General features: G+C 26.0%; 1 protein-coding gene, 1 long non-coding RNA gene and 1 other non-coding gene across 3 annotated transcripts; 1 reads left to right on the forward strand and 2 right to left on the reverse strand.

The window, feature by feature from the left end:
- Window positions 1–4,363: 4,363 nt before the first annotated feature.
- LOC129916638 (putative defense protein 3) lies at window positions 4,364–13,603 on the reverse strand. The gene is made up of 3 exons (XM_055996730.1): window positions 13,253–13,603; window positions 12,954–13,173; window positions 4,364–4,490 (listed from the first exon to the last, which is right to left on the reverse strand). The coding sequence occupies exons 1-3, from the start codon at window positions 13,464–13,466 to the stop codon at window positions 4,415–4,417; spliced, it is 510 nt and encodes a 169-aa protein (XP_055852705.1). The 5' UTR covers window positions 13,467–13,603; the 3' UTR covers window positions 4,364–4,414.
- On the reverse strand, window positions 9,332–9,403 carry Trnad-guc (transfer RNA aspartic acid (anticodon GUC)). Its single transcript has one exon. It is a non-coding gene; the product is annotated as a tRNA-Asp (tRNA).
- Window positions 13,604–13,689: 86 nt separating the features above from the next.
- Window positions 13,690–14,458, forward strand: LOC129916639 (uncharacterized). The gene is made up of 3 exons (XR_008772519.1): window positions 13,690–14,117; window positions 14,185–14,326; window positions 14,400–14,458. It is a non-coding gene; the product is annotated as an uncharacterized LOC129916639 (long non-coding RNA).
- Window positions 14,459–19,304: the final 4,846 nt, after the last annotated feature.

Raw genomic sequence — 19,304 nt, forward strand, 5'->3', positions numbered from 1 at the left:
TGTTAAATTGAAATCAATTTTTGACATTATTTAATTTATGAATTTTAAGCAACATTTTCAAAAACAATTTTTTTAGTTCACAAAAATCTTCAATTACATTTTAAAAACCAATACGGCAACAGCGGAAATTTTTTACTTATAGAGATTATTTGTTCCCTAATATTGCCATATTTTTAGCTTTTGTTACTGCACTTATTTAATTTGTAGGCTAGATTTACTCTATTTAACATTCTTGATATAGGAACTGCTGCACTCTAATTTTTCATAACACTGGCCTGAATACCTCAATCTTGACGATGAGATCAAAAGAGCTCAAAATAATAAAGGTACACGGTTAAAAATTCTAGAGTATTTTTTTAATACTTTTTTGGGTTACATATAGGTCTACACCAGAAATGTATTAAAATTTAATACAAGACAAATATTAAAATTTTTTAGTTAGTAAAAAATGTATTAAAATGTAATACCTATAGTTGTATTAAAAAATAATACAGTTTATATTAGAATTTAATGCCAAATGTATTAAATTTCAATTATTGTATATTAAAATTTAATCTTTTCATATTAATTTCTAATAAGAATTTTATTAAAAGATAATACAAAAATATTTCAATTCAATACCAAATGTATTTAAAGTTAATAAGAAGTATTCTTTTCCTAAATTCATTACTGAAAATAAATATTAATCATAAATAGTATAATAATGGTGATATTATTGTCTCTATTTTATATGTTTCACAAACTGTGGCATGTAAAATCTTATTGCCGATTAAAATTCATCTGCAATGTATATCTTTTGCTTCGAAAAAACACAAAGCGCCTTCAAATTAGTACAAATTTACAAATATTAATAATATTTTTTTTAGAAAAGCTACCTCAAACAATGGATTTTTTTTTCATTTTTAAAATGGCTGCTGCTGACCACAGTACACATAAAAAGGTTATATATTCCAAATCTTATTTCTTTTATTTACCGACGAAAAACGCACAAAAACCGAAAAACCACTAATTTGTTAACAATGCAATTATTCACCATTTTCCGCGAAGAAACACAAAGAAATTGGTTATTTTTTAATTTATAATTTTTTCAAATGACATTTTATAAATTAAAACAAAAACAAATTTCCTGTTTACCGCGATTAAAATATAAAAATTAAAGGCCGACCTGACAGATTGGTGGCCATTTTTGACAAACAAATTTTGAGAACGTTCGGAATATATTACCTTATTATGTGTACTGTGGCTGCTGACATTTGATTAAAATTTAATATTCTCGTGTTACAAATTAATACTTTTTATATTAGTTTTTAATAAATTTTTATTACATTTTATTACAATTATATTAAAATGTAGTATAATTATATTAAAATGTAATACAATATACTCAAATATAATACAAAAATATTAAAATCTAATACAGCGGCATTAAAATTCAATACAAGATTAGAATTTAACCCACGGAGATTATTTTCTAATAATTTTTGTATTACAAGTAGTAAACTTAATACTTAAATATTGAAATTTAATACAAAAAAGATTAAAAATAATTTTAATATTTTGGAAGTATTAAAATGTAATATTTTTTGTATTGAAAATTGCTTTAATACAAGAGCTGTATTAAAAAAATACTCCAGAATTTTTAACCGTGTAGTAAACTGTTTAAGCCAGAACTATAATTGGCGGATGGAGTCGAAAGCTACTGTCAATTGTTGTTGTTATCCATAAGTTTTCATCCGACGAGTGCGCTCGCAACCGCACTCGACGGATGAAAACTTATGGAAAACAACAACAATTGACATTAGCATCCGACTCCATCCGCCAATTATAGTTCTGGCTTTAATCGGCTTTGTTTTTGCAGACTTTTCTCATTAATTTTTTATTTGTTTGTTTATTCACAACCCTCCAAAAATAGACTCGATGGTTAAATTTGAAAAAAAAAAACAGCCACAAAGGTTGATTTTTTAAAATAAGTTTTCTGTTTAATTATTAACCTTCTAATCATATACAGAATAATTCATTAGAATATACTAAACATGTGAATAGTTATGCACTGCATAAGGATTAATGTAGTCACTATACAACTTTGCATAAATCCTTATTCATGAAAAAAATTATCGATTCATTATAGTTATAACGAGTTTATCTCAAAAAAAATTACACAAAAGGCTATTTTTTTCCATTTAGGCATAAAAACATCTTATGATATTTTTTCACGCGCGATTTTTCAGGTCGATTTGGTCTGAATAAAGAGCACTCGGTCAGTTCAATTTGGACATTCAATTTCAAGTCGGTCAGTGAGTGAAGGGTTTGAGGTTCAAGTCCTGATGATGACATTTTTTTCTTTTTTTTTTTATTATTATTTTTTTCATTTTGAAAATCGTAGCAAAACAAAATTAAGTAAGTAGGAATACTTTGTCCGAAACTATAACTCTTTAATTTAATGTCAAAACAATAATTTTTTCGTCATGTTAGTACAATTCAACCCCAAAAAGCGTTTAGCTTATAATGTCTCTACTCTCTATTTAACGTTGCATAAGTTTTATGAATAAGGTTTTCGTTTTCAGAGGCGTTATAAGGAGTGCATAGCGTTATGCATTCACTATGACGCTTTTATGAATATGAAACTTAAATGTTGAAAATGCAAAAATGTATCAAGCTTTTAAATTTAACTCAATAACGTCATTTAATGAAATGAAAAATTGCAGTAGAAAGTATATGTTTGATCGAATTTCGTTTTCACGAATAAATTTGAAACACAAATAGAATTATTGATTTTTATTTTATCGCTTCTGAAAATACCTGAATATTTGTCATCTCATGGTCATGAGTTTCATTTAAGAAAAAACAAACAAATTTTTTGCTTCTCAAAAAATAAAATAAAAAAAATGTTAATCAAATTCCACTAGGAATAAACTTGACCTCATATTTTCACATAAAAAATCTACTTTGAAACTGTATGAAGGTAAATACGATTCCGAATAGAAGTGTATAAGACTCTTCTACGAGCATAATAACCTTGATATTGAAAATCCAATATGTACGAATGTAAGTATTTGCAAGAATACTCCTCCCTCTCTAATATTTCTACTCTCCTGTAACGAGAACAAAATCAAATTTCGAATCAATGTTGTTATCGAAACATATTAGCTGTGGAGCTATCCCGGGCTTAATCAAACTAACTAGTTTCATGTACCCTTGGGAACAGTTCTTATATCAAATCAAATCGATCCATCGAAATTTCTGAATTTCCATATCTCTACGTCGTCGATATTTGATTGTGTATATTTCTATGTAGAATAGTTTTCCCAGGAGAGTACATATTGAGAATACGAAAATAGTTGAAAAGAATTTTTGTTTTCCTTCTTCTGATCCTTTTTCCTATAAAGGTTTCTTGTTCTATTATGTTCTTGGAAAAGGGTTGTGTTTTGTGAAGTGTGTATACGAAAATCTTATTTGGAATTCATTTTGGGTGAATACAAAACACAGCTCCGATTGACTTGGGTTTACTTAAGAAAATTACTTCAGGAGCTTGGAAGAAAAATATATAATATGGTAATTCATCATATTTTGTGAAAAGCCATTGAATTATGTTATCCAGCGGCTGTTTACTATTATCCGCAGATTTTATTGAGATTATGTTTTGTTGTTATTTATGTGTGGGTTAGAAATTCTTCAATCCTTTCATATATTTAGTTTCAATCAAAGAAGTTTTCTTCGTTGGGGAAATTTGAGTAAATCTTTAATTTATTATACTCACCTATACAAATCCTTGACATCCTTAAAGAATATGAAAATAGGTAAATGAAAGTTGTATACTATGATAGCAGGTATTCCTATAGTGAGTAATTTATTTTTAAAAAATAGAAACTGATGGCATTACGAAGATTACAGAAATGAAGATTCAATTTCCTTATTTATGCTTTTTGCAGAGCTGGAAAACATAACCACATCTAAGGTGTTTTTGGCTTGTTCGAAAGGTTTGGTGATGGTATTGGTTTCAAATATGTTGGTTTAAATTCAAGATTTTCCCTTTTGAATTTTTTGGTACTCTGCTTGTTAAGAAGATCAAACCTGTAACGTTATGTGATACAATTTTTCTGTTGATTTTTTTGTTGTCAAAAATCGGAAAAATCTTTCATATATTGAATTCAAATTCCGGAACAAATGGAACCAAACAACTTCGAAACAACTAAACATTTCAGGAATCATTTCAAAACTAATAAGTATTGAGTTTTCAAATAAAAAATTAACTGTAAATAATACATATTTATACATACATACATATTTATATTTGAAATAGAGTCATCTATGTTTGACTTTATTATTCAATGTTTTTTTGTAAAATAAAAACAAATTTTCTTGTAGTTAATTTATAATGTAAACTTAAAGTAAATAAAAAAAAAGAGAAAATATTTTAGTGTTTGGCTGGAGATTGAACTTTCCCAACAATGTCACTCCAAAACGTTCCGTATTCTTGAAGTACAGTTCCCCTGAAAATATATAAGAAAAAAAAAATAATTTTTTTTAAACATAAGTAAACACAATCATTTATCAGATAAACCTAGCAAATAGCCTTTATTGTGTTCTTTTTTAACAGCTTAACTATTAAATTTAAAATTGTATTTTTGTGAATTAAATATTTTATTCGAATAAGCACGAAATTCATATTCGTACTCAAGTTGAGAAAAATCTAAAGATTTTGCTTTATATATGTAAGTCCTTATTCATAGTCATCACTCAAATCGAAACCAAAAGGGAGCGTTCCCTCAAATTTTGGATTGTATAAAAAATGACGAAAGGCATTTTAAATATTTTTATTTTTAATTTGTAAAAAATTGATTTCAACTTAAAAAATAAATAAATTTGAATTTGAAGAAAATTGTTCCGCCTTTTTATGATGTGGAAATGTGTAAGGATGAACGCACAGCCGCATATCGAGTAAAATTTTTGATTTGAGAAAAAAAAATTCTTTTCCTAGTTTGTATCAGAGTGAACTCATTTGTTACAACCTAATTTTAAAAGACATTTTTATAGTGATTTCTGTGATTGAAAAGTATAACTTCAATCACCAGTTCATGACTTCAATACAATTATTTACACGAAACCAATACTCTTGCCCCTACTGTAAGAAGTAAAAATGTTACGCATACACCACAGTGACCACGAAATCGATTTGTCGCTTAAATGACCCTTATAGGCAAATTTCCCAAGATTAATTTAAGATACCAATGTCGAATCGGTTTACATAGAGGCACTATAATATAAGATATTTAACAAAAAAAAAAAAAAACACAAAAATAAATTTTTCGAAAATGGGATATAACTTGATTTTTAAATTAAGGTCGTTTTGCTGTTGATGAATAAATACCTACTACAAAATGGCATAGCAACTTTATTTATTATTTATCTAAAAAATGCATTCATTACCAAATGACGTACATTTTTTGAGGTTGAATTCAATTTTCAGATTTTTTTTCTTCGATAAACGAATTTTTTTTATTTTATGTTTTTAATTTAATTTAATTTAAAATTACGAATTTAAGCAACTTTGAACCCTTAGTCAGATTATTATCATTAAAACATATTCCAGACGGCGGACAAAGAGTGAATTTCGCAAGTGCGATAAGTCAGGGCTTTTATTTTGTATATATATTTTTTGTGATTTTTATATTAATTTTGACCTATAGTAGAGTAACTAAAGCAAATTATTAGGGAACCCGGCCGAACAGCTCTGATTTTGACGATTTTTTTTTTCAAACGTAGGTAATTAAAAATACTTTAAAGTCTATAGATTAAAAATTGCCGGTGTTGCCGTATTGTTTTTTTAAATTAAAATTATTTTTTTTTTAACAAAACCATTTTTTTTGCTTAAATTTCATAAAACAAATGATAGCAAAAGATTCTCTAGGTAATTTAAGGAAAATATATAAAAGGCAGTAAGGGACAATCTTTAATCGTTTAAGCGATAAATGCAATTTTCTAACATTCTGACCTCAAACACAAAAAAAATATTTTGAAAACAACGGCAACACCTACAATATTTTAAAATACATTTTTAAAAAGCCAGAAGCTCATTCTTATCTCTTAAATTTAAATCCACTTAATTTAATCAAGACTTTTTGAAAAAATGGTCCTCAAACTCAGAATTACAAAAAAAAATGTTATTAGAAAAATTTAAAATGACTTCTTTCCAAACTTTTTCTAATAAAATATGAATTTATTTAAAAAAAATTTTTGGCCATAAATATTATCAGTTGAATTTCGAAGCAAAAAAGGTAAAATATATCACACTCTTGAAAAAAAAATGAAAAATTACTTCAATTTCAATGGTTTTTTTTTTTATTAAAACTGAATTTTTGCATTGAAATAATTAATTTTCTCAAAGACTGTGGTAAATAGGAACTTTAAACTTTTGCTATTTAACTTTCAACAGTAAGGGTTATTAAATGAATAAAAAATAATTTTATGTTTAGATGTTGAACTTTAAAAAAAAAATAAATTACATTTTTTTTTCAAAACTTTTATTAAAAAAAGTTCTTCTAAAATGAAATACTTTTTAATTTTTTTCATAAACCGTAATACATATTGACATTTCCTTTTATAATTTGAAATCATAATAAATGCGGCCAAAAAAATTTGAAAATAAATGCATTTTGTATTACGACCAAGTTTAAAAAACGACATGTTAAAATTTTTTCAATAATTTTTTTTTTTTTTCAAAAATCTGAGTTCAATTACCAATCTTTCAAAAGCCGTTCATTCAATTAACTTAATTTTAATTTTTACATATATGACTAAGCTTCAAGCTTTTAAAAAATGTATATTTGAATATTGTAGGTGTTGCCGTTGTGTTCAAATATTTTTTTTTGTGTTTGAAGTCAATTAATAAGAAAATTGCATCTATCGCTTGAACTATGGAAGATTGTCCCTCACTCCCATATATTTTTTTTCCTTGAATTTCCTAGACAATCTTTTGGCATCAATTAATTTATGAAATTTAAGAAAAATTTTTGAAAAAAATTTGTTTTTGTTCACAAAAATCTTCAATTAAATTTAAAAAATCAAAACGGCAACACCGGCAATTTTTAATCTATAGACTTTAAAGTATTTTTAATTACCGACGTTTGAAAAAAAAGATCATCAAAATCTAAGCTGTTCGGCCGGGTTCCCTAATATTGCCAATTTTTGAGCTTTAGTTACTCCACTACTAAATTACAATATTTAATTTATGACCGATATTTTTATTTGTTTTGCATTCATTTTTCACGTTTTCACTCATTAATTTGTCGTTAAATAGAAAAAAGAAAAACATTTTTGAAGCCTAAATTTTAATTTGTAATGATACCTTATTAGTTTTGGTATTGAAATGGATGTGATTCATTATTTTTTTTTAATCATTTTTTTATTATTTTTATAAAAATATATGATGTTATGGTAACTAGTATTTCATTAAAAAAAATTTATATTGAATCACCTATTAATCTAACTTTTGCTGACTATGCTTCACAACGAAGAAGTTATCAACTCAAAGCTTCTGCACCATCACGATATCTAGAGACTAACTTATGAATAAAATCCAAGTCCACTACACAATTACTATATGACTTAGCCATATTGAACAGAGAAGGAAATGACATTTAAGTGTTTTGTGGACCATGTTGTCCATAAAACTAAACGATACCAATCTCTATAACGCACCAAAAATGTGTGTCTGTTTAAAAGAGGGATTTAATGTCCATTGTAAGAGATTGTTGCAGAAACTCTTGTCTTATGTAATATAATGACGTTATTATGAAACTTTGGAATGCATTTACGAAATGTTGGCTATTATGTGTGTTATTAGTTGTAATTGTAACAAAAGCAATTAGTGCAATAAACATAGAATTAAACAATCACGAACAAACACATCAAATTATATATTTTCCTAAAACTTGAACAACAATTTGACCCTGATGAATGTATGGAATAAATATAACACAAAAGTATCCAAGATACTCAAATAGTGAAAGAGATTAGAACAAGGTCATTTTGTAGGACAAAAATGTAGATCGGTTGCGGTTCTAAACTCGCTACAATGGTTTTGAACAACTTTTGATCTGAAGTAATTTATTCATAAATTTTTAATTGTTCTTTTTATCGCATAGATTCCAGATTACTTTAAATTGTCCAGCAAACCAGCAAGTATACTTTATAGCTCTAATAAATTGTAAAAGAATAGATACCATGTCGTTTAACTTTCCAAAGCGCTTTGATTCAATAAAAAAATAGTTTATTGACATTAATTAAAGCTAAGTAGACTACATAATACATTATAAATTAATGAAGTTACACATCATTGTTAGACCAGTGCCAATATAATTTTTGAAAATAAAAAAATTATTAGCAGCATATGGGTGGTGGGATAATTTAGGATAAATGGTATATGAAAGGGAAAAAATAAATTGCCCACAAAAAATTGGGGGAAAGGGGGTGGATGGGCGAACAAGTGGGGTGGGTGTTAAAAATCATGGTTTTTAACAATTTCTGTCAAGTTAAGACGTCCTATCGAAAAAAGTCAAATGCAAAAGTTGTAGGTAGTATTAATGTCTACAACTTTTACTCAAACAATTTGTTTCTATAACCTCAAAAATATTGAAAAAAATGCAAAAATACGATTTTTTTATTTTTTATTTTTATCTTTTACAAAAATAGTTGGATCTTAACAAAACTTGTTTAAAAATTACTTTGTTATGTTTTCTATCTATTAAAAATGTTTTTTGAGCAAAAAGTTAATTTTTGGATTTTTGACGAATTTAATTTGAAAAAATAGCCTATTTTTCAATCAAAAAAGTAACCGAAAAAATTTTTGATTTTTGAAAAGTTTGGAATGATATTATTTAGCTTAAAACCGTTTTTTAAAGATTGTGTGGAAAAACTATACTTTTGTTTTAGAAAATATTGAGAAAAATTGAAAAAAACGATTTTTTAGATTGATTTTTCCGTAAATGACAGTAATATTGGCGAGAAATAATTTTCCATAGAAACCAAAGAGATATTGAATTTTGAACGTCCCAAACACTATTTTTCTGATTTTTGGCATGGTAATATGTCAAAAACGTGATGTGATAGAATTTTTCTGACTTCAGATTCAAGCTCAGCGCACAAAAACCATTAGAAAAATATACTTTGATTTCTATAAAAAAAACTTTTTAGTGAAATCGAACAAGGCATTCGACTTTTTCTGCCCTGTTTTTGCCTTCTGAAAACCGGATTGGCACTGGTCTATGTAAACAAAAACGTGTTTTTGTTTGTCAACAAACAAAATTAAAAAAAAAAAAAGATTTTCACAAATCTCCCCGACGGGGAATTGAACCCCGGTCTCCCGCGTGACAGGCGGGGATACTGACCACTATACTATCGAGGATGTTGTATATTGAATGCAAAAAGCAATTGTTAAATTTGAAGCCAATTTTTTAATAATCAGAAGATTATTTTTGATTTTTATGATTTATTTTTAGGTACTGTGAAAATTAACCATAATGATGAACTATGATAATTTTTGTAGATAACCATAATGAATTAATAAATAAAAGGTAATACTACAGTTGTGGCGAACTAATTAGGAACGATTTTTTATCGTTGATTGAAGAAATATTGTTATTATTATTAATTGATGCAAACAAATGATTAAATATGTAGGTTGTAGGTTTTAGGTACATACCTAGTTACTTATATTTTATTTATTATCTTAATTTAGAAAAAATTTAATTTAAAAAATACGTGTTACTAACAATAAAATGTTCGCATATTTTGGATCTTGTAATAATATTAGTTTGTTAAATTTTAAATGAATTTTATCAAAATTAAAAAAAGAAATGTGCAGGAAATTGAAAAAAAAATTTTATTTTTGTTTAATGATTAAAACAACCGAAGTAAAGTATACCATTTGATTTGAATTCCAAATTTAAGTACCTAACGATTTAAAAATTACAATAATTGTTAAAAAACAAATAAGTGATAAAAAAGTATAACATCTTAATTTTGGAGTATTTATTTTTAATGACCTTTATATTTTACTTAAATGTAAGCGATTTTGTGGGCTTGGCATTAAGCCCAAGAAATATCTTATGTCCTTAGTTTCTTAACTAATTGAAGCGAAGTGCTAAGAATGCAATAAAATTATTATTTTCTTGGAAAAAATGGTTTGCATTTTGCATTATCTAAAATGATCAACTGATAACACTTACTTAGGTATACTCTTGTGGTAAATAAAACTTTTCATCTAAAAATTTAATGACAAATTATAATATTGTTCTTTAATGAATTTTATAGATTATGTTACCTACTTGAACATCGTTTTAAAAGATTTTTACCACGAATCGAAGTATGCAATTTAAAAAAAAAAGAAAATTGGTAACTGTGCCATTTTAAAATAAATTGCACGACTGGGGTAGCACGTACTTGTTCTTATGCTTAAAGTAACTCTAATGTTAAAGCTTTTTATTCAAGAAATTTAAGATTTGATATTTTGAAGAAATTTCATAAGTAGTATAAAAAATTTTAATCTGTTTTTATAATTAATTAAATACCGTTTTAAATGATCTTTCACAAAAACCCAAGTATGCCATATTATTTCTTGTATAAAAAGGTATTTTTAGAAAAAAATTTTGGAAAATATTTTTTCATATATAAATATTTTCTAACATTTTTCAAAAAAAAATTGGTAAGCCATTTTGAAGAAATAATTAATTTACCTACACATTAAAACGAAATTTAAAAATTTTTCGTCAACCCGTTTTCAAAAAACTGATTTTTCGAAAAAAGTTTTAAAATATTTTTAAAAAATCCAAAAGTGTGTTTTTTGAAAATTTTCTTAAATTTCAATATTACCTTTACTTAAACGCTCTTGTATAACAATTTTCGTCGAAATCGGGTTAGTCTTGTACGAGATATTCATAAATCAAAAAAACCGTTCTGTGATAGGTACCGTTATTAACGGTACAAAAAATATTTTTTTTTATTTCAAAAGTTGGCTCTTATGTGTAATACTACACACAAAAATTTTAATTAATATCGTTAGAGCCGTTTTTGAAAAAAAATTAACTTTTCTATTTCCGTTACACAGAGAAAAATATGACCCGCTAAAAACTAACAGATTGCCATATTGTTTTACCGTCCATACATTTCATAAGGAAATCTTATTAAAATCAACGATTAATAAGGTTTTTTTAAGGAGATTTCTTATTATTTTTATAGAGAAAATCTTATTAAAATTTGACTGAAAAGTTGATTTTTTTTGCAACTTAGCACTAGAACAAAAATCGCGATCAATAATTTCATGGCAGGTTGGTTCAGGTGGTAAGGTGGGCCACTAATGATTTGAAGTCTCCAGTTCGATTCCCAGCCTGGTCATCGTTTTTTTTATTTTTTTGCAGATTTTAAAACAATAAGGAAAACCCGATTGTTTTAATAAGGTTTCCTTCTTGGATGAAAACCATAGAGAAATCTTATTGTTTTTGTTCTATTTTATGTGGTCTATTTTTCTCTGTGTATAAGGCAGGTACCGTTAGTTTTGGTCATAAAAATAAAATTTCAATTTCCCCTCTAGGGAATCACCCAAAACTGCTAAATACCAAATTTGAAGAAAATCACTTCACTCGTTTAGGCTGCAGCTCCAGATAGAGACAGACAGACACACAGACAGAATTGCCGGACCCACTTTTTTGAAAATCTGCATCATCGTAATGTTATACATGTCTGATTTGTATCTCAAGTATATCGAAAGTAAAAAAATTCATTGTTTTAAAACTTACAATTTCAAAAACTATAAGAATTGATAAAAAAAAATCTGAGTGAAATTAATTAAGAAATTAAGAAAAAATCATCTGTACCAAATTTCAAGAATATCCAAAACATCGAAATTTTTTTTGACACGAAATGAAACGTCCATGTCAAATTTAATAAGTGAGCGTTTTTGAGGAATGGAACGGATCTGTTTCAGAAGAAGATTACTTTTCTCTTATTTAGAAAAAAAAGGATTCAGTCGATAAACCATCAAAATTTCTCTTAGTAAATTTAACTGTTCCATGTTGTGACATTTAAGCAAAATTAGTATAAACAATATCTAGATCCTTCTGTTCCACCAAGATTCATATCATCAAAAATCAAACAAAAGTACCTACCCACTTAATGTTTTAATCCTAATCTATTCCAATTTAAAGGACACAATCCCAATAAAATAAAAATTTACCTAAAAAAAAAGTTCAATATGTACAATTTAACCAAAAAGGTTAAACATTTCTTTAACTCAAATGTCAGTCAAAATCAACACCATTATCCCCAAAAATACCCAAACATTTCGTCTATGCTTGTTTAATGTCAGTATGTAAAATTGTAAAACCCTTCGTTAGTCTTCTGTGGCATATTAAAGTCACGTGTAACATAATCGTTATCATATAAAAATACACCTCCTTCAACTCAATTCACGCATGCAAATATAAAAAAAATAAAATAAAATACCTACGTTGACGATAAAATTAATATTACAACACAACCTTTAATCCCTCCAGAGACCAATTCAGGGATATCAAAAAAATAAAAATGGCACACAAATACACTTTTTACATTTGAGTACGCACTCAATTTCATCACCGATTTAAAAATTGATGACGAAATAATTCGAACGTATACGAGTAACGTATGTAGTACGCGTATACGGTTTGACTTGGTTCGGTTCGTGTGAAACTGCTTCTATTGCGCCACACCAAACATTCGAACCTGATACCAAACAAGAGTGTTGGGAAATTGTACTCAATTGCTCAATACTAAATTGATTGCCTCCCCGAATGAAGAATGAGGCGAAAGGAGGCGATCAAATGGTGTAAAGAGACAAGTTGAAAAAAAAAATAAAAACAGAAAACGCACTTTAAAGCTTACAATTTACCAAAAAAATTGAAACACTCTTTTCCACTTACGTGAAATATACACGTCCTCTTTTGTGCTGTGGCGCTCTCCAAATTAACTTGGCTCCCAGTTTATCCCGATTGTCGGAATGAGTAATGGCCGAACACTCTGGAATGCCTTTGGTGTTCTCACTGTGTTCCCAATCACCGATCCACTCGTTGGTCACTGCATCACGTGCCTGAATGAAGAATCCACGGAACACATGACGGTTATCGTAGGGGTAGATTACAACTAGAAGAAGAATTTTCTAGTCCTTAATCTGGTCGAAGGAAGAAGCTGCTTTTGACTCTTTAGTCCTTAAACCACTCACCTGTGATTTGTTGTCCAGGATGGAAGCTTTCCGCACTTGCAACAACTTCAAAGGGATTTGTATTCAAAGGTTGTGGTCGGGCTTGACCGTGGTTGGGTTGATTGGCGCGTTTTTTGACGCAGGTATCAGCCGGAGCACCGTCCGGAAAGCCGCCACTCCTTTGAATCAAAGCCAATCCAACTAGAAGTAATCCTATGGCACTGGAGGAATTCATTGTAAACGTATCTACTTTAAGTCTGTACACTTCGGAATGAGGTGTTTTCACGCGATACACGACACACGGTCAACAGGGTACTGAGTAAAGATCTCTTTTAGTTCAAGCGCCGATAGGTTTGGGGGTTTTTAAAGCCTTTCACTATGCTAGCGCAAGAGATGTTGGCTATAAATTGAGAGTGGGAAATTGACCAGTTGTTATTAAAGTGTGGTACTAGACTTTAAAGTGGGACCAAGTGGTGGGGGCCTCTGGCTATAGATGGAGCTTGCAAATAGAAGTTCACCTAATTTCTGCATGTTACTACACACAATATCAAATGGAACAACAACCGGTATCGGCATTATTGTGCGTTTTTGTTTACATTTAGTTATTAGTAGTTTTTGGGGAATGAGGTGTGTGGTACAATTACCCTCTGGAAATGAAAACAATTTTAATTCACAGTCCTAACGTGAGTTGGGTTCATTGACTATCTCTTTCTTTATAGGATGACGCATTGATTTTAATTTGGACCGGTTATGGTTTTGGTTTGTCAGAAAATAAATATATTTTGATCGACATTTTTGTCTGTTCATCAGTTGCATTAACTTATTTGGAAAAACGAAAAAAGAAGTAAACAAAACATGAAGCCAGCTGGAGTGCCAGAAAGTATTGGTAATTTATTATACATCTGGGTTTTCATGAAAGGTTTAAACGTAAACTAGAAGAACCTCCGCAAAAGGCATTTGTTTTCTTTGCAGACGAAAATAACAAATTAATTTGTTCGAGAATGTTTACACGAAGGCTTGAGTGTTTATTAATAGAATGAAATGAATAACTAATGATTTCACAGACTAAAAAGGCCTTTCTATTGAGCATTGCAAGTAATTTTAAGATATTTTACTAAAAACTCGTCTCTCATGAAAAAAAAAATTAGTTTATGACTTTTGTCTCTAGGGGGCACCATTTTCAATGAAATGTGTAACTGGATAGCCTATAGCCAGCGGACAAACAAGACGTTTTCAACGACACCTCATTTGTCAAAATCCTACAAGTAGTTTAGAAGTTATGGGAGAACAGATGAATGAAGTCAGTCATTAAAATTAAAATTAAAATTAAAATTAAAATTAAAATTAAAATTAAAATTAAAATTAAAATTAAAATTAAAATTAAAATTAAAATTAAAATTAAAATTAAAATTAAAATTAAAATTAAAATTAAAATTAAAATTAAAATTAAAATTAAAATTAAAATTAAAATTAAAATTAAAATTAAAATTAAAATTAAAATTAAAATTAAAATTAAAATTAAAATTAAAATTAAAATTAAAATTAAAATTAAAATTAAAATTAAAATTAAAATTAAAATTAAAATTAAAATTAAAATTAAAATTAAAATTAAAATTAAAATTAAAATTAAAATTAAAATTAAAATTAAAATTAAAATTAAAATTAAAATTAAAATTAAAATTAAAATTAAAATTAAAATTAAAATTAAAATTAAAATTAAAATTAAAATTAAAATTAAAATTAAAATTAAAATTAAAATTAAAATTAAAATTAAAATTAAAATTAAAATTAAAATTAAAATTAAAATTAAAATTAAAATTAAAATTAAAATTAAAATTAAAATTAAAATTAAAATTAAAATTAAAATTAAAATTAAAATTAAAATTAAAATTAAAATTAAAATTAAAATTAAAATTAAAATTAAAATTAAAATTAAAATTAAAATTAAAATTAAAATTAAAATTAAAATTAAAATTAAAATTAAAATTAAAATTAAAATTAAAATTAAAATTAAAATTAAAATTAAAATTAAAATTAAAATTAAAATTAAAATTAAAATTAAAATTAAAATTAAAATTAAAATTAAAATTAAAATTAAAATTAAAATTAAAATTAAAATTAAAATTAAAATTAAAATTAAAATTAAAATTAAAATTAAAATTAAAATTAAAATTAAAATTAAAATTAAAATTAAAATTAAAATTAAAATTAAAATTAAAATTAAAATTAAAATTAAAATTAAAATTAAAATTAAAATTAAAATTAAAATTAAAATTAAAATTAAAATTAAAATTAAAATTAAAATTAAAATTAAAATTAAAATTAAAATTAAAATTAAAATTAAAATTAAAATTAAAATTAAAATTAAAATTAAAATTAAAATTAAAATTAAAATTAAAATTAAAATTAAAATTAAAATTAAAATTAAAATTAAAATTAAAATTAAAATTAAAATTAAAATTAAAATTAAAATTAAAATTAAAATTAAAATTAAAATTAAAATTAAAATTAAAATTAAAATTAAAATTAAAATTAAAATTAAAATTAAAATTAAAATTAAAATTAAAATTAAAATTAAAATTAAAATTAAAATTAAAATTAAAATTAAAATTAAAATTAAAATTAAAATTAAAATTAAAATTAAAATTAAAATTAAAATTAAAATTAAAATTAAAATTAAAATTAAAATTAAAATTAAAATTAAAATTAAAATTAAAATTAAAATTAAAATTAAAATTAAAATTAAAATTAAAATTAAAATTAAAATTAAAATTAAAATTAAAATTAAAATTAAAATTAAAATTAAAATTAAAATTAAAATTAAAATTAAAATTAAAATTAAAATTAAAATTAAAATTAAAATTAAAATTAAAATTAAAATTAAAATTAAAATTAAAATTAAAATTAAAATTAAAATTAAAATTAAAATTAAAATTAATTTATCAATTTTGACTATGTTTCAGAAGTTAATTAATATCTCCAAGGACACAAATTTTAAATTTCAACAGATCATGAGGCACTTAGCGGGTTTTAAAAGAAAACCGACAACATCAACACATCTGTAAAATATATAAAAAAAAAAACATTTCCGTCATTAATATAAAACAATATCCAAACACCATACACGTTTTACGAGTAAATATGAAAATAAAAGCCATTAAACGTATAACAACGTTACTACGGATGGATTTATAACATCTTCCATTTAACCGCAGTCATTTTCAGATGGTATTAAATCCATATCCATCCACAGAAGCTGCAAAATACACAAGGACCAGAAACTGTAACAAAGCTATTACAGACATATAACCATACATGAAAGTATGACCGACAATCGAAGTATGTACTTTAGTGTATCTTGTATCTGATGTCCATTTTGCACCCCATATAACATCAGGGCAAGTGAACATTGCACCTCACTTCATTAAAGATGCATGTCACGTAAGGGATTGCTAGAAGATTGTCGACCTCGATTCTGGTGCATTGACGAGATTAAAAAAAAAATAATAATAAAATGCAAACTAGTACACGGTTCGGGTCCTTTAACACACATATACATTGATGTATTTTTATAGATGTATAGTTTGCTATATATTCCGCAGTATAAAGGACAAAAATTAATGGTTCGAACGAGTTGACGGAGGGTGTGTGAGTTGTAACGATTTTCATATTTTTATAACATATAACTAAAAGGAACCAAAATGAAAGGACACGATGAATAGATGAATGCTGTCATTGGATTTTTTTTACTCATCTCAGACAGATTTTTGTGCAGTACTCGAATTGTAATAATATAAAACTGAAAATTTTATATTATGAAATTATGTATTCGTACAGAACAGTTTGGTTTTACCGAGTGTCATGATGATTATTCTTTTTTTTTGTGAACTTTGTTTCGAAATAAATTGAACTTCTATGAAAAAGAGTTCACATTCAGACTCAATGATTTTTGTCGTGTTATAACTGTAAAGCTTTAAAGATTAGTTAGTTGTCAAATATATATGTTTTGAAAAATCATAAGTCCTGGCAAAAAGTTCATGATTGAGAAAGTCTAATCTAAATTTTAAGATTTTCTCGCTCAAAAATTCAAAAAGGGCCGCTGTATGTCGAATTTTTAATCCAGTGGCTTAAGTTCTTCAGTTAACGCCATCTTATCAAGAAGTAAAGAAAACAGGAATTCGGGGCTATAGCTTGGCAGTTGGCACTTTTATCTACTCCATTTCAAATCCTATCATTTTTTCTTTGTTTTCATTGACAATTAAGATTCTGATTCGAAGTCTCTTTTCTTTCACGTAATTAATTCTATAAACTTACAAATTGACCTTTTTGTATGATTATCTTCGTTATTAAAAATCATATAATCATGTACTAAAATGTATGTCGGATTTAATGGTTAGACTATATAGAAATAATTTTTGTATATACATACATCTCGAAATTAGAGATTGTTTTCTAGATTATTTCTGATAGATAAGTTTGTTAGTCTACATTTTTGCTAGTGCAAAAAAAAAAAACATTTTATTGTACAGTCAGAAGGGAAAAATTTGTCAAAAGTTGTGACGTCTGTGAAATTTTGATGTAGCATACAAATTTTCAGTTTCCGTAAAGTGTCACTTTTCTTTCTTTTTTTTTCAAACCGTCAATGACTCCTTATTGACTGTACTAATATTACGAAGACGATAGTAGATGAATTTATTTTTTTTTTTTTCTAACTTATTTTATTATCTTATTTTAATACCTAGTCAAAATGATTTTTTGTATTTGTGTAAAAAGTTCAAAAGTCTTGCTGTCGGTGTTGCATTAGTCTCACTTTAGCATTAAGATTGACCTTGAATGTATGTATAGGGAGTTTTGACTCACTGAAAACTAACGCACAGTGAGGCATTCAAAAATTAAGAGGCAAGGCAGGAACCTGATTTAAAGTGGTATTAATGGGCCACATGACAAATATTTTTCTCTTCTTTTCTTCAATTTTATTTCCTTCCTATTTAATAAAAAATGATATAAAATTAATAGAGTAATTAAAATTATTCGACTATTTTATCTATCTAAAAAATTATTTATTTTATAAATGTCATTCCAGTGTCTCATTACTGCTAGGCTAAATTGTTTACACTACTTTATGTTCTTTGATGTAGTAACCTTTTGATCAAGCTGTTATCTACAATCTAAGGCTCATCATAATTGCATGGTGTTGGTAGTAAGTCAAAATTACTTCCTTTGTCTTATCACAAATTCACTTACTTTGTCTATTGAGTATAACCATTTATACAAGAAGGTTAGAACATTCTTTATCGATGATCTATTTTTTTCAAAAATCAAACGCTTTTACTTCAAAAAGATGTCTAGATAGGCCTGTCATTCTTTTTATTTTCCTTATCACTCTTGATGGAGATTGGTGTGGGATTCTCTACATACTTACTTCAAAAAGAAGGGAAGTCTTTCATAAAAGTCAAATAATAATACAAGTATCTGAAATAATGTATTAAAAAATGTTTTTAAGGAAATAAATAAATAATTATAATGAATTTGTACAGTTTTTGTATTACTATAACTGCACTCAACAGTAAAATAATTTTCATTAAAAAATGTTTCACGTACGCTTCAGTAACCCTCTTAATTAAACCGCAAAATACGTAACAAAAAACCCATTTTACTAACTGTCAAGATTATATAAGTTTATATTCATATTTGAATTCCTACTACATAACGCTAGATGGCGCCCCAAGAGAGTTAAAGTTTTGTTTTCATTTGAAATATGTATATGTTGACTTATTTGGCCATTTTTTTTTAGATAAAGCCTAAATGTAAAAATTTTTGATGAGGTTCTATTCTATATAAACCACCCTTTTCAAAAAGGTATAAACCAATTTTTGAATAAAAACCGGCTCCAACAATTAAAAAAAAATCCTAAACATTTTTTTCTTATATAAGACATTGTGATGCTTTTTTACTTATGCTGAGGTAAGCTCAGGGGGGTTCCAGGATTCTTCCCAAAGAAGCAACAAAACTTGGGTTTTGAAAGTTCCGAACTCAAAGAAACAGCTTTTTAATCCTTTAATTTCAATCGGGT

This window comes from Episyrphus balteatus, chromosome 3, assembly GCF_945859705.1.
Source record: "Episyrphus balteatus chromosome 3, idEpiBalt1.1, whole genome shotgun sequence".
Taxonomy (NCBI): domain Eukaryota; kingdom Metazoa; phylum Arthropoda; class Insecta; order Diptera; family Syrphidae; genus Episyrphus; species Episyrphus balteatus.